Source organism: Moschus berezovskii, chromosome 3, assembly GCF_049115385.1.
Source record: "Moschus berezovskii isolate FMDL1 chromosome 3, NW_MosBer_1.0, whole genome shotgun sequence".
Lineage (NCBI taxonomy): Eukaryota > Metazoa > Chordata > Mammalia > Artiodactyla > Moschidae > Moschus > Moschus berezovskii.
The window spans coordinates 72,443,339-72,466,196 of record NC_142462.1 but is presented as its reverse complement, the minus strand read 5'-3'; the positions used below and the strand labels follow the sequence as shown (position 1 = coordinate 72,466,196).

General features: G+C 38.3%; 1 protein-coding gene across 3 annotated transcripts in view; it reads left to right on the top strand.

The window, feature by feature from the left end:
- The window catches only part of BBS9 (Bardet-Biedl syndrome 9), a 491,843-nt gene that overhangs the window by 243,218 nt on the left and 225,767 nt on the right, over positions 1 to 22,858 (top strand). For all 3 annotated transcript variants that reach the window (XM_055420896.2, XM_055420898.2, XM_055420895.2), the window contains one exon: positions 19,022 to 19,194. In XM_055420896.2, the coding sequence (XP_055276871.2) occupies positions 19,022 to 19,194 (173 nt within the window). The remainder of the gene's footprint in view (positions 1 to 19,021; positions 19,195 to 22,858) is intronic.

Genomic DNA, 22,858 nt, shown 5'->3' with positions numbered 1-22,858 from the left:
TGCACTCCAATTTTTAAAATTTCTGTCACTTGTACAATTAATTTTCACTTTCTACTTTATTCATTTGCAGTTTTAATTTTATTTTTTTTATAATTAGAAAATATAGTAAAATGAGGATATACTCTTTTTGAAAAATAAAGATATTAACAGCATGAACATATACACATTCTTATTTTAGAAACTATAATGATGTCTCTGTCATAGCACCTTCTGGAATGTGTAGATTGATGACTAGTGAAATAGACTTGGAAACAACTAAAAATTAAAGAATAAGACACACAAATCAAAGACAATTCTGAGAAGAATGAGAGAATTCTATACTTTTCATGGTATTTTGTGATTTGTCATGATTGTCATCTTCCTTACATTGGCATCAATTTGTTTTGATTAGTTTTCATCTTCAGTTAGATAATGGAATCATTTTCTTACATTTCTTTTGGTTAAACTATTCTCTTTGGTTAAATTAAAAAAGCTGTTGCCAACATTTCTTTGGGAAATTGTACACGTCTGTTTGATTCCAGTTGATGATGCTGTATGATGAATCTGCAATTGAGACTATTTAAAAAAGGCATAAAGTTATTCTTTGTGCAAATGGGGATATTTATATCCTAATGCATTATATTTATTCCTTTTCAGATGAAATAACTCTTAGAACATTGTTGTTTCTTATAATTACTTTATCATTACCTAAATTTCACCAAATGTCCATGAGTATAACTGATTTATTCATATGTTCTTAATATATGACTATTAATGCCTTGACAAAGCCAAAGTGTGGGCAGACAGACTACATAATGGAATTGGACAGGACTATTTAAATAAAGAACCAAATGAACTGTAAACTGAAACCTGAAGAGTAGCCATTACAATTCTCTGATTGCTTTTTTCGGCTAGTAATGCCCAGAGTTCTACCTAGAGAATGTCCTTGGGAAATGAAAGGCGATAGATACGAAGAAACTACAATTTTCTGGGGTTGAGGCAGATGTTAGTCCTCCCTTCTGCTCTGTAAGAGTGTTCATTCCCAAAGAAGGAATGAAGTAATTTGTATCCAATATGTGTTTGACATTTTTCTTTTTTAGGAAAGGCATGCAGTCTTTCATCTCAAAATCTGGATGGCTAGAAAAACCCAACAAATGGAGAGAACTCAGTATTTTTTCTCTAACAATCAGTCAAATGCTCCATGTGTCATATATAGTTGTCATTAGATCTTGGATAGTATTTTATGTGCATTTTGAAACCTGCTTGATAATCAGCTAGTCTTGAAGTGTGCTCTGTGGTAATTTTAGTTCAATTTGGCATAGATCAGTCAGAGCGGACAAGCGCATGCAACTCATTGTCTCAGGTATGCAGTCGCATTCTCTGTGGAGCTGAATAGGTTTTTTACTTCAGAAAGTAAAGATTCAATGTAATTAGAGTTTATTGTATGAATTCTGAAAAAATACCACAAAGCTTTAAAGATAAAAATATTTAGGAAGAATACAGTAGCAAAACTGAAAATGATTTCCACAGACCTAAACTGAAAATAACACTGGTTATTATAACACTGGTTATAGATACGTACATTACCTTGAAGATAGTAATAACTTTACAGGTATATGCATGTGTCCAAATTCATCAGATTGTAAATATTAAACGTGTATTTTTATATATCAATGATACTTCTAGAAAGTAAAAAATAACAAATAGGTCACATTTTATGAGAAATATTTTTATAATCAGAATTATAAAATATTTCCACATGAAAGTCAGTTATTTGGACTGATTCAGTAGAGTCGTATCTCAGAAGAAATATGCTGTTGTCTATAATTATATATTCCTGCCATGCTACTTTCTGAAGATCCAGATCCACATTGTTATTTATTACCTCACACAGCAAACACTGCCACCTTATTCTCTCTCTCCCTTCCTGTTCCTTTTGTCTCGATGCTTTGCTTGATCTTTCTTATATATCTACTTTTATCTTTTCCTCTACTATATCTATTTGTACCTTGCCTTGTTCCACATGTTTCTTAAAGTGTTTAAAATATATTTTAAAATTGCTGAAGATTGAAGAATAAGATGAACATACAATTGATAAGATACTAGCAGCTTAGAGATAAAACGAAAGCATTTTAGTTCCAGTTTTCAGAATGCTCTAAAGATCAAATCAAATCAGTTGTTTAGGAGATGCACAGCCTGATACTGAGTCCAGGATGAAATTTCCCTTCTGAATATCACAAAAATAGGTTCTTCAATAGTGTCTCTATAGCTTATTTTTGTAGTTATAATTGTTATGTAATTATACTTTGAATAACAAATTTCATAGAGCTTTAAAAATAATCATGAAACTCAGCTTACTAAATATAATTCTGTATGAATCCAAAGCAGCACAGTCAAGTCCAAGGGTAAATTTAGATAGAGTATCTGTTAGTAGCACTACACGTTTTTAGTAACTAGCATTTTCAGTAAGAATTGGACAATTAAACTCAGTAATTCCGAAGTAAAATGTACTGAAAGGAGTTGTGAGTTTTGTTTTTAAATAAGCAATATTCAGTTCAGTTCATTTCAGTCTCTTAGTTGTGTCCCACTTTTTGCGACCCCATGAATTGCAACACGCCAGGCGTCCCTGTCCATCACCAACTCCCGGAGTTCATGCGAACTCATGTCAATCGAGTTGGTGATACCATCCAGCCATCTCATCTTCTGTCGTCCCCTTCTCCTTCTGCCCCCAATGCCTCCCAGCATCAGGGTCTTTTCCAATGAGTCAACTCTTCGCATGAGGTGGCCAAAGTATTGGCGTTTCAGCTTTAGCATCAGTCCTTCCAATGAACACCCAGGACTGATCTCCTTTAGGATGGACGGGTTGGATCTCCTTGCAGTCCAAGGGACTCTCAAGAGTCTTCTCCAACACCAAGTTCAAAAGCATAAATTCTTCAGCGCTCAGCTTTCTTCACAGTCCAAGTATAACATCCATTCATGACCACTGAAAAAACTATAGCCTTGACTAGACGGACCTTTATTGGCAAAGTAATGTCTCTGCTTTTTAATATGCTGTCTAGGTTGGTCATAACTTTCCTTCCAAGGAGTAAGCATCTTTTAATTTCCTGGCTGCAATCACCATCTGCACTGATTTTGGAACCCCTCCCCCCAAAAGTCTGACACTGTTTCCACTGTTACCCCTCTATTTCTCATGAAGTGATGGGACCAGATGCCATGATCTTAGTTTTCTGAATGTTGAGCTTTAAGCCAACTTTTTCACTCTCCTCTTGCACTTTCATCAAGAGGCTCTTTAGTTCCTCTTCACTTTCTCCCATTAGGATGGTGTCATCTGCATATCTGAGGTTACTGATATTTCTCCTGGCAATCTTGATTCCAGCTTGTGCTTCTTCCAGCCCAGCGTTCCTCATGTTGTACTCTGCATATAAGTTAAATAAGCAGGGTGACAATATACAACCTTGACGTACTGCTTTTCCTATTTGGAACCAGTCTGTTGTTCCCTGTCCAGTTCTAACTGTTGCTTCCTGACCTGCATACAGGTTTCTCAAGAGGAAGGTCAGGTGGTCTGGTATTCCCATCTCTTTCAGAATTTTCCACAGTTTGTTGCGATCTACACAGCCAAAAGCTTTGGCATAGTCAATGAAGCAGAAATAGATGTTTTTTCTGGAACTCTGTTGCTTTTTCAGTGATCCAGCGGATGTTGGCAATTTGATCTCTGGTTCCTCTGCCTCTTCTAAAACCAGCTTGAACATCTGGAAGTTCACAGTTCATGTATTGCTGAAGCCTGGCTTGGAGAATTTTGAGTGTTACTTTACTAGCGTGTGAGATGAGTGCAATTGTGTGGTAGTTTGAGCATTCTTTGGCATTGCCTTCTTTGGAATTGGAATGAAGACTGACCTTTTCCAGTCCTGTGGCCACTGCTGAGTTTTCCAAATTTGCTGGCATACTGAGTGCAGCACTTTCACAGCATCATCTTTCAGGATTTGAAATAGCTCAACTGGAATTCCATTACCTCCACTAGCTTTGTTCGTGGTGATGCTCTCTAAGGCCCACTTGACTTCACATTCCAGGATGTCTGGCTCTAGGTGAGTGATCACACCATCATGATTATCTGGGTCGTGAAGATCTTTTTTGTACAGTTCTTCTGTGTATTCTTGCCACCTCTTCTTAATATCTTCTGCTTCTCTTAGGTCCATACCATTTCTGTCCTTTATCGAGCCCATCTTTGCATGAAATGTCCCCTTGGTATCTCTAATTTTCTTGAAAAGATCTCCAGTCTTTCCTATTCTGTTGGTTTCCTCTGTTTCTTTGCATTGATCGCTAAGGAAGGTTTCTTATCTCTCCTTGCTATTCTTTGGAACTCTGCATTCAGATGCTTATATCTTTCCTTTTCTCCTTTGCTTTTTGCTTCTCTCCTTTTCACAGCTATTTGTAAGGCCTCCTCAGACAGCCATTTTGCTTTTTTGCATTTCTTTTCCACAGGGATGGTCTTGATCCCTTTCTCCTGTACAATATCATGAATCTTTGTCTATAGAGTTCTTCAGGCACTCTATCTATCAGATCTAGTCCCTTAAATGTATTTCTCACTTCCACTGTATAATCATAAGGGATTTGATTTAGGTCATTCCTGAATGGTCTAGTGGTTTACCCTACTTTCTTCAATTTAAGTCTGAATTTGACTGAGCCACAGTCAGCTCCTGGTCTTGTTTTTGCTGACTGTATAGAGCTTCTCCATCTTTGGCTGCAAAGACTATAATCAATCTGATTTTGGTGTTGTCCATCTGGTGATGTCCATGTATAGAGTCTTCTGTTGTGTTGTTGGAAGAGGGTGTTTGCTATGACCAGTGCGTTCTCTTGTCAGAACTCTATTAGCCTTTGCCCTGCTTCATTTCGTGCTTCAAGGCCAAATTTGCCTGTTACTCCAGGTGTTTCTTGATTTCCTACTTATGTTCCAGTCCCCTATAATGAAAAGGACATCATTTTTGGGGGTTAGTTCTAAAAGGTCTTATAGGTCTTCACAGGACCATTCAACTTCAGCTTCTTCAGCATTATTGGTTGGGGCATAGGCTTGAATTATTGTGATCTTGAATGGTTTGCCTTGGAAATGAACAGAGAGCATGTTAGTATTCTTGCCTGGATAATTCCATGGAAAGAGGATCCTGGTGGGCCACGGTCCATGGAGTCACAAAGAATGAGACATGACTGAGTAACTTTCACTTTTCACTTTCAGAACATGTTTAAATATCAGTTGAAATGAGTTGTGGGAGAGGCTGATGATCAGGAAGCAGAAGGGCATCACAAAGCAATGAAGTCCTTTAGAAGGAGAGATGGAATGGGATACAGAACTTGAAGGGTGAGGAGAGTTGAAAGTTTACTGTGATAGGATGTAGGTCTAGGGAGACTTTATAGATTTGTTGATGAAAAGATAGGGGAGATTTGCTGATCTCTAAATTTGAAAAAAAGAGTGTGACATTGGTGTCTTGGAGAGTATGAAAGCAAACTCGTGAAATATAAGCAGTGATGAGTTCCCATTACAAGTCTGAGATCCTTAATTTTGAAGTGAATCCCGTCATCCATTGACAGTTTTGCCTAGCAGTGATTTGTTTATTGTTATCCAGGCAACTAAAGTCAGGGTTGGGATTTTGAAACAGAAATGCAGATAAAACATTTTTATGAGAATGGTTGTAAAATGAACTATGAAATCTAAGCTGAGAGAAATAAAGAACAGAGAAAAGTGATACATGGTGAGAAATTAACAAGTTCAATAGATCATACATCTTGATTAGGTTCAAGAAGTAGTGGGAGTTATAGAGTAAGTAAACCAGAAGCTCAAAAGCTGGTGGTTAGAGAATGAGTGATGTGTTGATTTCAAGAGTTCAGAGAGACTGCAGATTCTGATGACAGGCTCATCAAACAAGGTGTGAGGTTTGGGGAGTGGGTTGTAAAGATGGAGAGAAAACCAATGGAGACAAAGATTTCTAGGAAATGAAATGTCTCAGTTGTGGATATTGGGGGAGCCTGTTTGATGTTAGCACAATGAATGAGAAAAAGAAATGCATATGAACATATTGTGAAATTTTAGAGCACTAAGGATCAGGGGCATGTCTCTAAAGATTAGAAAGGAAAGAATAGTCACTCAAGGAAAATTAATCAAGAAGCCATTTAACTTTTCATCAAAATTATTAGATACTAGTTCAGTTCAGTTCAGTCACTTAGTCTTGTCTGACTCTTTGCGACCCTTGGACTGCAGCATACCAGGCTTCCCTGTCCATCACCAACTCCTGGAGCTTGCTCAAACTCACGTCCATCGAGTCGGTGATGCCATCCAACCATCTCATCCTCTCTTGTCTCTTTCTCCTCCCACCTTCAGTCTTTCCCAGCATCAGGGTCTTTTCCAATGAGTCAGTTCTTTGCATCAGGTGACCAATGTATAGGAGCTTCAGCTTCAGCATAAGTCCTTCTGATGAATATTCAGAACTGATTTCCTTTAAGATTGACTAGTTGGATCTCCTTGCAGTCCAAGGGACTCTCAAGAGTCTGCTCCAACACCACAGTTCAAAAGCATCAATTTTTCAGTGCTCAGCCTTCTTTATGGTCCACCTCTCACATCCATACAAGACCACTGGAACAACCATAGCTTTGACTAGACGGACCTTTGTTGGAAAAATAATGTCTCTGCTTTTTAATATGCTGTCTAGGTTGGTCATAGCTTTTCTTCCAAGGTACAAGCATCTTCTAATTTCATGGCTGCTGTCACAATCTGCAGTGATTTTAGAGCCCAAAAAAGTAGTCTTTCACTTTTTCCATTGTTTCCCAATGTATTTGCCATAAAGTGCTGGGATAGGATGCCATGATCTTAATTTTTTTGAATGTTTAGTTTTAAGCCAACTTTTTCACTCTCCTCTTTCACTTTCATCAAGAGGCTCTTTAGTTTCTCTTTGCTTTCTGCCACAAAGGTGGTGTCATCTGCGTGTCTGAGGTTATTGATATTTATCCCGGCAATCTTGATTCCAGCCTTTGCTTCATTTAGCCTGGCTTTTCGCATGATGTACTTTGGATATAAGTTAAACAAACAGGGTTACAATATACAGCCTTGATGTACTCCTTTCCCCATTTGAAACCTAGAGGACAATGGAAAAATTTTCCCTAAGATCTGAAAGAAATGATTTTCAACTTAGACTTCTGTACTCTGTTAAACTGGTAATTAACAATGAATGCTGAGTAAATACATCTTCTTAGAGTCATAAGTAGCAGTGCTGCTGCTTGTGCTGCTGCTAAGTTGCTTCAGTCATGTCCGACTCTGTGCGACCCCATAGACGGAAGCCCACGAGGCTCTCCCGTCCCTGGGATTCTCCAGGCAAGAACACTGGAGTGGGCTGCCATTTCCTTCTCCAATGCATGAAAGTGAAAAGTGAAAGTGAAGTTGCTCAGTTGTGTCTGACTCTTAGCGACCGCACGGACTGCAGCCTACCAGGCTCCTCCATCCATGGGATTTTCCAGGCAAGAGTACTGGAGTGGGGTGCCATAGCCTTCTCCATAAGTAACACTAAGCAATTGCAAATAGCAAATTTATGTTGCCTCTGGTAGGCCTTTGGAATATGGAAACGATAACTAATAATGCTAAATATTTCAATATCCTGAAAGAGTGTAACATGCTAGAAAGAGTAATTGAATTGAATCTGGTAAAGTTTAAAAGTCCTTTGCTTTTCCATTTTGATTATTTTGCTTTCAGATATAATGAAAGGATTGTAGTCATGTATGTGAATAAGGGTTGAGTCTTGAAAAAGGCTTTCTTTTTGCATCTGTCAAAAGAAAGCATATGTGATTTTGAACTGTGTTAAAGAAGATATCTTCAGAAAAAAGAAAATGAGAGTTTTGCTCTACTCCATCTGGCTGGACTGTGCACCTTTGCTCATTTTTCACTCAGCAGATGTCTTTATATCTAATATATCTCATGAGTCTTGTGGAGCTCCTGGAGTAATTGGAGAAACAAACAGGTAGTGAACTGATTATAGAACACCTGATGTGCTGAGAAGGGACATAAGTAGCAGTGGAGAAGGGAATGGCAAACCACTTCAGTATACTTGCCTTGAGAACCCCATGAACAGTATCAAAAGGCAAAATGATAGGATACTGAGTGAGGAATTCCCCAGTTCGGTAGGTGCCGAGTATGCTACTGGAGCTCAGTGGAGAAATAACTCCAGAAAGAATGAAGGGATGGAGCTAAAGCGAAACAAATACCCAGTTGTGGATGTGACTGGTGATAGAAGCAAAGTCTGATGCTGAATCAAGGCAAATTGGAAATGGTCAAACGGAGATGGCAAGAGTGAACGTCGACATTCTAGGAATCAGTGAACTAAAATGGACAGGAATGGGTGAATTTAACTCAGATGACCATTATATCTACTACTGTGGGCAGGAATCCCTTAGAAGAAATGGAGTAGCCATCATGGTCAACAAAAGAGTCCGAAATGCAGTACTTGGATGCAATCCTAAGAATGACAGAATGATTTCTGTTCATTTCCAATGCAAACCATTCAATAGTACAGTAATCCAAGTCTATGCCCCAACCAATAATGCTGAAGAAGCCGAAGTTGAACGGTTCTATGAAGACCTACAAGACCTTTTAGAACTAACACCCAAAAAAGATGTCCTTTTCATTATAGGAGACTGGAAAGCAAAAGTAGGAAGTCAAGAAACACCTGGAGTAACAGGCAAATTTGGCCTTGGAGCACGAAATGAAGCAGGGCAAAGGCTAATAGAGTTTTGCCAAGAGAATGCACTGGTCATAGCAAATACCCTCTTCCAACAACGCAAGAGAAGACTCTACACATGGACATCACCAGATGGTCAACACCGAAATCAGATTGATTATATTCTTTGCAGCCAAAGATGGAGAAGCTATATACAGTTAGCAAAAACAAGACCAGGAGCTGACTGTGGCTCAGATGATGAACTCCATATTGCCAAATTCAGACTGAAATTGAAGAAAGTAGGGAAAACCACTAGACCATTCAGATATGACCTAAATCAAATCCCTTATGATTATACAGTGGAAGTAAGAAATAGATTCAAGGGACTAGATCTGATCGAGTGCCTGATGAACTCTGGACAGAGGTTCGTGACTTTGTACAGGAGACAGGGACCAAGACCATCCTCATGGAAAAGAAATGCAAAAAAGCAAAATGGCTGTCTGAGGAGGCCTTACAAATAGCTGTGAAAAGAAGAGACGCGAAAAGCAAAGGAGAAAAGGAAAGATATAAGCATCTGAATGCAGAGTTCCAAAGAATAGCAAGGAGAGATAAGAAAGCCTTCCTTGGAAATCAATGCAAAGTAATAGAGGAAAACAACAGAATAGGAAAAACGAGATCTTTTCAAGAAAATTAGAATTACCAAGGGAACATTTCATGCAAAGATGGGCTCGATAAAGGACAGAAATGGTATGGACCTAACAGAAGCAGAAGATATTAAGAAGAGGTGGCAAGAATACACAGAAGAACTGTACAAAAAAGATCTTCTTGACAAAGATAATCACGATGGCGTGATCACTCACCTGGAACCAGACATCTTGGAATGTGAAGTCAAGTGGGCCTTAGAGAGCATCACTACGAACAAAGCTAGTGGAGGTGATGGAATTCCAGTTGAGCTATTTCAAATCCTGAAAGATGATGCTGTGAAAGTGCTGCACTCAATATGCCAGCAAGTTTGGAAAACTCAGCAGTGGCCACAGGACTGGAAAAGGTCAGTCTTCATTCCAATCCCAAAGAAAGGCAATGCCAAAGAATGCTCAAACTACCGCACAATTGCACTCATCTCACACGCTAGTAAAGTCATGCTCAAAATTCTCCAAGCCAGGCTTCTGCAATATGTGAACCGTGAAGTTCCAGATGTTCAAGCAGGTTTTAGAAAAGGCAGAGGCACCAGAGATCAAATTGCCAACATCCGCTGGATCATGGAGAAAGCAAGAGAGTTTCAGAAAAACATCTATTTCTGCTTCATTGACTATACCAAAGCCTTTGACTGTGTGGATCACAATAAACTGTGGAACATTTTGAAAGAGATGGGAATCCCAGACCACCTGACCTGCCTCTTGAGAAACCTGTATGCAGGTCAGGAAGCCACAGTTAGAACTGGACATGAAACAACAGACTGGTTCCAAATAGGAAAAGGAGTACGTCAAGGTTGTATATTGTCACCCTGCTTATTTAATTTATATGCAGAGTACATCATGAGGAATGCTGGGCTGGAAGAAGCACAAGCTGGAATCAAGATTGCTGGAAGAAATATTAATAACCTCAGATAGGCAGATGACACCACCCTTATGGCAGAAAGTGAAGAGGAACTAAAGGCCTCTTGATGAAAGTGAAAGAGGAGAATGAAAAGTTTGGCTTGAAGCTCAACATTCAGAAAACGAAGATCATGGCATCTGGTCCCATCACTTCATGGGAAATAGATGGAGAAACAGTGGAAACAGTGTCAGACTTTATTTTTTGGGCTCCAAAATCACTGCAGATGCTGATTGCAGCCATGAAATTAAAAGACGCTTACTCCTTGGAAGGAAAGTTATGACCAACCTAGATAGCATATTAAAAAGCAGAGACATTACTTTGCCAACAAAGGTCCGTCTAGTCAAGGCTATGGTTTTTCCTGTGGTCACGTATGGATGTGAGAGTTGGACTGTGAAGAAAGCTGATTGCCGAGGAATTGATGCTTTTGAACTGTCGTGCTGGAGAAGACTCTTGAGAGCCCCTTGGACTGCAAGGAGATCCAACCAGTCCATTCTAAAGGAGATCAATCCTGGGTGTTCATAGGAAGGACTGATGCTAAAGCTGAAACTGCAACACTTTGGCCACCTCATGCGACAAGTTGACTCACTGGAAAAGACTCTGATGCTGGGAGGGATTGGGGCGGGAGGAGACGGGGACGACCGAGAATGAGATGACTGGATGGCATCACCGACTCTGTGGACATGAGTTTGAGTGAACTCCGGGAGTTGGTGATGGACAGGGAGGCCTGGCGTGCTGTGATTCATGGGGTCGCGGAGAGTCAGACACGACTGAGCCACTGAACTGAACTGATGTGCTTATAGAAGCACACTTTAACTGCTACTGGATTCCAAATTAATGAGGTTCCATAAGAGATTTTATTTGTGGAGGATCTTTTGGAATGAGTAGGAGATTTTTAGGTGGAGGGCATTCCAGAAAGAAGAGAAGTTATCTTCAGATGCTTGATAAAGTGTGGGATTTTTGTTGTTGTCGTTGTTCAGTCGCTTAGTCATGTCCGACTCTTTGCGACCCTATGGACTGCAGCATGCCAGGCTTCCCTATCGTTCACCATCTCCTGGAGCTTTGTCAAACTCATGTCTGTTGAGTCAGTGATGGCAGCTAACCATCCCGTCCTCTGCTGTCCTCTTCTCCTGCTTTCAGTCTTTCCAAGCATCAGGTTCTTTTCTAATAAGTTGGCTCTTTGCGTCAGGTGGCCAAAGTGTTGGAGCTTCAGCTTCAGCATCAGTGCTTCTAATGAATATTCAGGATTGATTTCCTTTAGGGTTGACTGGTTTGATCTCCTTGCCGTCCAAGTGACTCTCAAGAGTCTTCTCCGTTGCCTGGTAACAGGGTGGGGAGTAATGGCAGCATAGTCACTGTATTGCGGTAATCCTGTAGGTTTTTATGCATTTTTGTTATCTTTCTTTAATGATGTTGTTTTTAAATGCCATGTACTCAGTGAGTGATATAAACACATGGAAATTTCAGTTTTCTAATAAAAAATAAATTAAAAAAGTAAAATAAAGAGAAGAAAAAATAATACTACAGTTCAAAAGCATCTGAAAGTTCATGGAGTAGGTACTCTGTGATAGTCCTTTAGTGAAGCCTCCAAATTTAAGGGCAAGTGTTAATGATAAAGCCTCCCCAGATGGCGCTAGTGATAAAGAGCCTTCCTACCAATGCAGGAAATGCCTGAGACAAGGGTTCGATCCCTGGGTCGGGGAAGATTCCCTGGAGGAGGGCCTAGGCAACCCACTGCAGTATTCTTGCCTGGAGAATCTCATGGACAGAGAAGCCTGGCGGGCTACAGGTCATAAGGTCACCAAGAGTCAGACATGACTGAAGCAAGTTAGCACGCACGCAGGTCACGAGAAAATCTAAACTCACCTGATGTGCCCCTCATGCTGCTGTCATTGCTTTAATGTGTACAGTGATTCATCAGTATCATATTGTATTAATATTTATCTTAGAATTTCTTAGCAGTATTATTGAGGGACAATGGGAATATTATATAAATCCACTTAGAAAAAAGCCTTTTGAAAATTAAATTTAGAGAAACCATCCATAGTTTGTATTAATATTGAAGAGGTTGTATATTTAGAATATTACACTAATATCTACTGATATTATTTATATTATTTCTTCCAACTTTTGATTTAAAAAGCACTCATCTGCTTTTCCATTTCACATTTTAAAATTTCCAGAATAGGATAAACTATATTGATGCTTTGTTTATGATGTGAATGCAAACATTATTTATATTGATGAACTTCAGATGTTCTGACATGAATTGAGACTGACGTTATGCATTTTTGTGCCCTGCTTAGTTAAATGTATTATTTTCTCCATTTGTAGTAGGGTGAAATGGCAATTGACTGGGTTCCAATCCTTTAAGTTTATTTCATTTGAAAGCTGAAATGATTATTTCCACTAAACTGCTGTTGCAAGATGCAAAGGAAAAGAGATTTAAAAAATTAACTGAATGTTCATTTTGGAAGTTCTTTTAATTGCCAATATTGTAAGGATGTATTTTAGAATACAACTTTTTTCTTTCATGCTATATTGTAAATAGAAATTTTCATTTCTCCTTTCCATGGAATGTATACTCTGGAAAATCTCCTGGGCAATGTTAAGTATCTTGGAGTGCTAGTACCAGGAAAATGCTTAATAGTCAAAATAATGCCTTATAAATCTTTGACTCTTTGATTCTTGTTGATTTTTGGTAATCTGAAAAAATTCTACTTGCAGATACCATGTTTATATTTTTAAATCCCCCAGTCTCATGGTAATTTTTAACATTTTGACACATTTCCCCCCCCCTCTTTATATGCTGATGAATAAGAAAATAATTGAAGCCCGAATTTGAAAGTTACAGAAAATATCAGACTTATTTAAATGTTTATTATTATGAATTTTACATTTTTCTTGTTTAATAATGTTCATGTATTCACAGCAGACTGCTATCTTAGTCCATTTGGTGTTATTTAAAAAAATACCATAGACTCAGTGGCTTTTACATAACAGAAATTTATTTCTAATAGTTCTGGACACTAGGAAGTCCAGGATCAGGGCACTAGTAGGTTTAGTTTCTGGTGAGGTCCTGCTTCCTGGTTCACAGATGTCTGGCTTTTCAGTGTGTCATGTGGCAGAAGGGGTAAGAGTGATTCTGAGGTCTCATTTTTTATAACAGTGCTAATATCATTCATGAGGACTCCTTCCCCATGACATAGTCTCCTCCCCAAAGCCCCATCTCCAGATATTATCACAGTGCATATCAGGACTAAACATATGCATTTTGGGGTGACACGAGTGTTCAGGCTATAGCAAATGAAATAGAGAATTTTATTTACATTTAAGTTTTCCAGTGAGCTTTAGATTTTTAAACTTGTTTTATTCTACACTTTTTGTATCAAAATTTTAATTTTTTCAACCAATATATTTTGAATATCTAATTTTTCTTGATCTAAAATTTAAAACATAGGTAATTTTCTGGTGATTCAGTGATTAAGACTCTGCACTTCCAGTGCAAGGGGTGTGGGTTTTATCCCTGGTCGGGGAACTAAGATCTTACACGTATTGTGGCCCAAAAAATAATAATACAAAGATAAATTACACTTGTGGAAATCTTTTCCATATAACATTATAGTTGCTCTTCATACTGGCCTTGTGAGCTATGCTTTATTTTCCCCTTTGTGTGGATGAAGAAATTGATGGTTGGATGATTTATTTGTACTGAAGTCATAGATTTAAAGATTTACTACATTTTAAGTTTTGCTTAGGGATAGGAGCTGAGAAACTGGAGATTTCCTTTGTAATGTGATGCCCTTAATTGCTTATATATGGCACCACTATGTCGGATCGTGATTATAATGTCCTTACCTATGAGTCTATTTTTGTCCCTTTCCAATTCCTTTTCTACTTGGCAGCTTTTATAATAAAAACAAAGAAACAAACAATTACAAATTTTATCATGCCTCTCTCCAGCTTAAAATCTTTTATGTTGATAATAATATCGAAACTTTTACTAACCCTTATGGGTCTCCCTGTATGTTCTGGCCTGGCCTGATATCCAGCTTCATCTTTGGGTACTTTTCCTTATTATGACCTTCTTTCAGTTCCTGGTACATCTCTGACTTTTTCTCCCATAAAGTCTTTGAACTTGCCATTCCCTCTACCTGGGCTGTTCTTTCCATCTTAAGCTCCAAGCTTTATACATAAAATGATTAGGAGTATGAAATCTAGAATCAGATTAATAATTTAAATCCCTGCTCTGGTTTAGATTTCATTTGAATGACTTTGAAAAAATTACTGTGCCTGTTTTTTCCATCTACAGAAATGGAAATAAAATAGTGCAGTTATACTGTATAAGAATCAAATGAGATAATTCCTAAAAAGCATGAAGCAATTTCCTGGTACACTGTAAGTCCTAGGTAAATTTTAGCGGCTAGTATTATTTAGCTGCTGTGTTTTATGAAATAATAAAAAGACTGTTTTACCATTAGTCTTTATCATAGCTCCCTTTTTATCTGCATCATAGTCCTTTCATAACTTGTAATTATTTGTTATTTATTTGCTTATTTGCTACCCTTCTCACTATGATGAGGGCCAGGGCCAGTATGTGTTGTTCCCCATTGTTTCCCCAGCACTCACTGCTTAATACCTTTTGAATTGAATGAGTAGGTGCAGAGTTACTTAGAATCTTTTTAAGACTATCAAATAAAGATTGTCTTGATTTATGGCTACTTTGTAAAGGGAATTGTGTTTCATTTCTTTCATTTGTCCCTTGCCTTTTGAACCTATTGTCCAAGACTTTTCTCTGTTACTTTAGAAAGTGGAAGTCTTTACCCAGTATGGGGGATTGAGATGGGTCTCCTAGAGAGTTCATCAGCCTCTGTTCAGATAATTCAAACCTTGATGAAAGATAAAGGGAAATATTTAGACTTGCCTGCATTTCATTTTGTCAGATTAGGGGGTTTGTTGTCTTCCAGGAGTGAGGAAGGAGCTCCAGCTGTGGGCATCAGAAATAAGATACTTTGTCTCTCCTGGGGAAGCTTTTCGGCCCACTGCCTTTCTTGGCTTGCTCACAACGTACAACATCCCCTGCTCTCCTTAATGAAACACCCATGCCCACTGTAAGCCATGAATGGGAAGTAAATCCAGCAGTCATCCAGCAGTTCCTGGGAGGTGTCAGGATAGGTGTCAATTGGATCTGTCTTTCCCTATCATCAGCTCAGCCCCAGGACAGCTGAACTTGGAGGTACTTGTTGGCATTTGACTGAGAATCCTCTTCACATTTCCTCCAGTTGTAAATGCTAATAAAATGTTTTACTTTAAAATAAAATTTAACTAATAAAACTAACCTTTGATAGACAGGGATGTTTAGTGCATCTTTTTAAAGATTTTTAAGTTGTGACACATTTGTATCAAAAAGTTACAGTTGAATGGACATACCTCTCCTGGTGTTGGCACAGGCCACTCTGGAGGACAACTCACTCACCATCCAGTCTGTGGCTTTGCAGATGCTACTCATAGCGAGGGTAGGCACAGTCAAGTATGGCAGTGCCAGCATATGTGCTCACTCTGCTATCATGTTCATCTCTGTTGCTCCAATAGTCATGACTACATCTCACTGTGTTCTCTCGGGCCTGCATCACTGTGGCATGGACTTCATCACCTATATCTGCTACGTCCAGCAAAGACTGTGCAGCAGAATGTAAAGTTTGTGTTTGGGGAGATCACCAAGCTGTGAAAGGATGTAACTGGCTAAGCTCAGAGTCGTCTTCTAGAAGGCCAAGGGCATTCCCTGGGCCTGGATGAGGGCTCTGGGCTGGAGCAGACACCTGCCCCAAGATGGGCAGACACAGAGAAAGACAAGGCCCTGAGCCAGCCCTGAGCCAGAAGCTACATTTCTACCTGAGAGGGACAAATGGCTGAGACCTGCCCAGTATGTGTCTCAGGATGCACAGAGGGACAGATTGGTCTGTAACTCCAGAGATGGCCTATCATCTTCCTCACTGAGTTCTACAACTCCCAAGGAGACTTTTAAGAAGGCACCAATCACCAAGAAGCTCAGAGCCCTAAACCCTTCCCAGGGTAGCCAACTCTATTAATATCTATAATTATTAAACAGTTCTTATTGGCCTTCTTCCCTTTGCTGCTCCCTTGTTATTGCCTAATTCTTCTGCTATGTAATAGGCCTTCATATACTTGAAAATAGTTGTATATCCCTTGGGGAAAGCTCTGATATTTCTGTGGCAAAATCAACCTTAATGGGGTATCCCTGAGACCCCTGAGTCAGTGATGGTGGAAACCTTGTTCATTCCTCCCCCATCACTCCGTCTGTCAAGATCTACAGTGAACTTCTTGAATGCAGAGGCTCTTGCTTTATTCATGATTTTATCTCCAGCATCTTGAACTGACTTATACAAATGAATAGAAGAGTGAATAAATATCAGTCTGGGTTTTCTGTGTCGGACCCCAAACTTGGCTTATGTAAGACCCCAGATTTAGAGGATTCTAATACTAGCATACTTTGTCATCAGCATTCTCCCTTCTACCTGTCTACTCATACCCCTCCATAATTGTACTGTAGTTTTCTTCTAAAGCACTGAACCTTCAGTGACAATTACCAAGAAAGGTTAAGGTTGTCATATCTGACGTTGGCCCTACTGTCTTTGATGGGGAGAAATGAGAAGACATCTGATCAGCACCATGGGCAGAAGCCACCATCCAGAATAAGACTAGAGTGAAGAGAGCGTGGGGGAAGCTTCAAGGGGAATGATATGACAGCAGAGAAGACCAGAGTGTTTGCATGTTCCGTGGCAGGAATACTCAGTTTATTTTATTCCTTATGTAATTAAAAAGAGTACGACTAGGGGAATGAGAGCAGATACATTCTTGGATTCTGGTTGAGGATGACAAAGTTAAAAACCAATTTAAAGTTGTAATATATAGTACCATGGGAAGTATAAATAACTATTTTACATGCATGTATCTTAGTACCTTAGGTTCTTTATGCAAAAAGAATGAGTTAATTTTTATACTCCCAACATTTATTTCTTTATGAAACATAATAGATGTTCAACAGAATAGGTGACTTTGATCTCAAAAAGTGTACAGTCTCTTTGAAGAGACCAAATATGATTATATGGAAAGTTAAATAAGAGTACATGGTTGTATGCAGTTAAGTAAACAATAAATGTAGACATTCTCTGTATAAATTCAGAGACATGCAATGTTGTGAAGTGGTTAAGACTGATAGTCCTTGGATTAATAGCTGGAGTTCCAACCCCTGCTCTGTTACTAACTGGCTAGATGACCTTGCAGATTACTTAAACTCTTCTGTGGCTAGATTTATTCTCCTGTAAAATGGGGATAACAGTATTTCCCCTATTGGGTGATTGAGATTTAAGCAAGAGAGTGAATGTGAAGTGCTTTAGATAGTGCCTGGTACACATAAGGCTGCTATGTATTAGTCAGTCTGTCATGTCCAACTCATTGCAACTCCATGAACTGTAGCCCACCAGGCTCCTCTGTCCATGGAATTCTCTAGGTAAGAATGCTAGAATGGGTAGCCATCCCTTTCTCCAGGCAATCTTCCTGTCTCAAAGGTTGAACCCAGGTTTCCTTCATTGTAGGCAGATTCATTACCATCTGAGTCACCAGGGAAGCCCAAGGCTGCTATTGATGGTAGAAAGAGAAAGTTTTCTTGGGGTAGTTGAGATTGAAGCCAAATCCTAAAGAACAGGTCGAGTTTAGACAATTGGAAAGAAGGATATTTATCATAAATTCTAGCTCTGACATTCAATTTACTTTGTGACCTTCAGCAAGTCTCTGAGATTCTCTGTGCCTGGTTTTCTTTTTTGCAGAAGAATGAGCTGTTACAGTTTTGGTGCTCAATGCATAGTTGGTGCTCAACATATAACAGTTACTCTCATCATAGATATAGTTATTGTCACTGCTGTCATCCTCATTGTCATCTTTGTTGTCATCATCAGCATCATCAGGGTAGGAGGCAAGAATTTGGCTCTCTATGAGCTGAGGTTTCAGGGAATGGAGGGAACCAAGATTTGTATTTGGGGAAGGGTCTTATTGCAAAATCTCTCTTCAAATGAAAGAACTACTCAAAAAATAGAAAGCTCTGCTTATGATAACAGGGGTTTAAACTGGCTGCTGTGGCCAGGATGTAGGGCTATTTATAGAATAAATTTTATTTCATATCAATTTTCTGAAACAAATAATGATACCAGGTATACTTTTGCAATGGCTGTTTTCTTACCTTTGTTTTTTTGTTTCTTTGTTTTCTTACCTTTTGAGTAAAGCTCTTTCTGGAAGGATCCAAATTTTGTGTTTTTACTATACTGAAACCTATCATAAGATACATAGTTAAAAGGACCATACTCTGCAGCTTGGCACTGTGACCACATACCTTTGGAGTGAAATTTGAAAATGTTAAGTTATTGTTGCAGAAAAATCACAATAAGGTCATAAAATTATTTTTATTAAGCCAGTAGAAATTGTATCATATTCTAAAAATTAAATCTTTGTCCTTTTCATTTTGGTGTTCATGTCAGAATTAGTGATAATTCATGGCGTCACCAACTCAATGGACATGAATTTGAGCAAACTCTGGGAAATAGTGAAGGACTGGGAAGTTTGGCATGCTGCAGTCCATGGGATTGCAGAGTCAGACACGACTCAGCAACTGAACAACAGCAATACATTATTTCAGCTAGTAATTGTGTTAATAAGCCTTTTGCTTAATTATTTTTTCTCCTTAGAACGATACCGCATTCAGAGTGAACAATTTGAGGATCTTTGTCTTATAACAAATGAGCTTATCATCCGCCTTCAAGAATATTTTGAAAAACAGGGAATCAAAGATTTCACATGTTCTTTTTCTGGATCTGTGCCCCTTCAAGAATATTTTGAGTTGATTGATCATCATTTTGAGGTGTGTATGACCATAACCCATATCATCTGTAGTTTTTCAGTATATGAAAGAGAAGGGGATCCTGTAGAGATAAGAATTCTAGTATACATGCCATTAGGCAGTACACTAAATTGTTATTCTTATGTGGGTGGTGGGGTTGTGAATCTTTTCCTGCCCTCTTGCCCAATTTGTGATCAACTGCAGACTTTTACAGAGTGGCAGCCTGGAGCTAAGTATGTGGTCTGGCCTCAGAACAGAGCTGGTTTAATTCTCCCACATGGGGATTTAACCTTTGACCCCAATAACCCAGTGCTAAAACTATTTGAGCTTATCGGCAGCCATTTGGCTAACTAATTCTAGCAGGCCATAAATGAGGTGTGATTATAAAGTAAAGTGATTTTTCCTTTTCATTTTTAACAAGCACACCAGAACTTCTGCATCTGAATGAGGGTTAATCATGTAAAATATTCTCGAGTATCTGGTACAATGGGCGCTTGGTAAATGCTGAAGGATTAAATATCTAAATCAGTGAGATTTGCCAATGACTTTGTTGCCTGGATATGTTTGCACTTCTTCTTTGGAATTATCTTCCGAGCCTGTGTTAGATTTTCTTGAGTATCTTCAGAGTGTCAAATCTTCATCCTTGAAACTTGATTTGATATTTGGAAATAGTCAAGATTAATGTTTTTGTGAAAATAGTTATACAATGACAGTCATTGTTTTAAGTCCCATGTATTTAAAAGAATTCACCAAGCTTTACTTACTTATTTGCCTGTAAGTAGATCCTGTAGCGAATTACAAAGAGGAATTTCAAAAAGATTTTGAAAATTTTTTAAGGAACCATTGGTTCCCTAGAGTGGCTACTTTTTAAGGAATCCATAGGGTTTTGCATCTCTGTAAACTGGTGTGTGTGTACAAGTGTGTATGTGTGTGTTGTGGAGAGAGAGGAAGAGAGAGAGAATATGTTATGTAAACTGTCAGTCCTTGAACATTCTAAGAGCATTGACTTTAACCTATAAATAAAGACTTCTTTGAATACAGTGTCAACATAAAGGGAAATTTTCAGTGAATACAGTCCAGTTGCGGATAATACAACATTATCAAATAAATTAATTTGGGTTTTCTCTCATCTATGCTGATAATATTGTATAGGATAGTATACTTTGACCAAATTGTGGCACCAAAAGTCAATAGTTTGGGAAATAATATTTAGGTACTCTAAGTATTGAGAACCTTTGCAGTTCTCTAGGATATATCTGAAAAAATTCCTGCCTATCTATGCAAAACTGAGGTCCAGTGACTTACAGAAGAGAGTCCATTGAAAGACTATACTGATTAAATATTTGTAACATTTAAAATCGAAACCATTAGTTTCTAATTGACTATATTTGACATATAGCCCACGTCCCTCCTGTCCTTATATTTTCTGGCTAATCCTTGCAGTTTCTACATCAGGGACATTTCTTTTCTGGGGAGGGACTTAGGGAATATGGTCAACTGTATACACTTTTACTTGTTAAACAAGTTAAAAAGGGCATGCTTATACTTCCTTTACTCTCTGACCCCACTGTCTACCTTTTCTTTTTTTTAATACAACTTTCAACTTTGAATAAAGGTGGCTTTTGGACTCCAAGTGTCCCTTAGCATAAGCTCCATGAAAACAGGAAATTTTGTCTGTTTTATTCATTGTTGTAATTCCTAGTGCCTAGAACATTGCTTGGCACTAAGATCCATACATATTTGTTTAGTGTTGAAATTCTGATATGTGAAAACATTTCAATCACTGCTGTTTTGTTACACATATAGACATCTGGCTGATGTCTCAATATTGAAAATATATTTTTTATTTCACGAATTGAGGAAATAAAATATTATAGCAGGAAGTCATACAATTAAAAGTGAATTATTGGTAACTTTTGTAATATTCTTCTTAAAAAATTAGTTGTTATATCACTTTAAATTTTGGTTATGAATTTTTTTTTCCCTTCAAGAGAATATTCTTTGATGTAGCTACTTAAGTGCTTCTTAAGTGATGAAACTGGGGTTAAAGGAGGGTAATAAAATTCCAAGTTTTTCTCTCACTGCTTGCAGATGACATGATCCTCTACATAGAAAACCCTAAAGACTCTACCAGAAAATTACTAGAGCTAATCAATGAATATAGTGAAGTTGCAGGATATAAAATTAAAACACCGAAATCCCTTACATTCCTATACACTAGCAATGAGAAAACAGAAACAGAAATTAAGGAAAAAATTCCATTCACCATTGCAACGAAAAGAATAAAATACTTAGGAATAAATCTACCTAAAGAAACAAAAGACTTAAATATATAACACTATAAAACACTGATGAAAGAAATCAAAGATGACAAAATAGATGGAGAAATATACAGTGTTCATGGATTGGAGCAATTGATATAGTGAAAATGAGTATACTACTGAAAGCAATCTATAGATTCAATGCAATCCCTATCAACTACCAACGGTATTTTTCAGAGAACTAGAACAAATAATTTCACAATTTGTATGGAAATACAGAAAACCTCAAATAGCCAAAGAAATCTTGAGAAAGAACAATGGAGCTGGAGGAATCAACCTGCCTGACTTCAGGCTATACTACCAAACTACAGTCATCAAGACAGTATGGTACTGGCACAAAGACAGAAATATAGATCAATGGAACAAAATAGAAAGCCCAGAGATAAATCCACACACCTATGGAAACCTTATCTTTGACAAAGGAGGCAAGAATATACAATGGAGAACAGACAATCTCTTTAACAAATGGTGCTGCCGTCTATGGGGTCGCACAGAGTCGGACACGACTGAAGCGACTTAGCAGCAGCAGCAGCTGTGAAAACTGGTTAACCACTTGTAAAAGAATGAAAGTAGAACACTTTCTAACACCATACACAAAAATAAACTCAAGATGGATTAAAGATCTAAATGTAAGACCAGAAACTATAAAATTCCTAGAGGAAAACATAGACAAAACACTCTCTGACATAAATCACAGCAGGATCCTCTATGACATGCGTCCCAGAGTAATGGAAATAAAAGCAAAAATAAACAAATGGGACCTAATTAAACTTAAAAGCTTTTGCACAATGAAGGAAACTATAAACAGGGTGAAAAGACAGCCTTCAGAATGGGAGAAAATAATAGCAAATGAAGCAACTGACAAAGAATTAATCTCAAAAATATACAAGCAGCTCCTGCAGCTCAGTTCAGTTCAGTCGCTCAGTCGTGTCCGACTCTTTGCGACCCCATGAATCACAGCATGCCCTAACTTCAGAAAAATAAATGACCCAATCAAAAAATGGGCCAAAGAACTAAACAGACATTTCTCCAAAGAAGACATGCAGATGGCTAACAAACACATGAAAAGATGCTCGACATCACTCATTATCAGACAAATGCAAATCAAAGCCACAATGAGGTACCATCTCATGCTGGTCAGAATGGCTGCTATCAAAACATCTACAAGCAATAAATGCTGGAGAGGGTGTGGAGAAAAGGGGACCCTCTTACACTGTTGGTGGGAATGCAAACTAGTACAGCCACTATGGAGAACAGTGTGGAGATTCCTTAAAAAACTGGAAATAGAACTGCCATATGACCCAGCAATCTTACTGCTGGGCATACTCACTGAGGAAACCAGAATTGAAAGAGACACATGTACT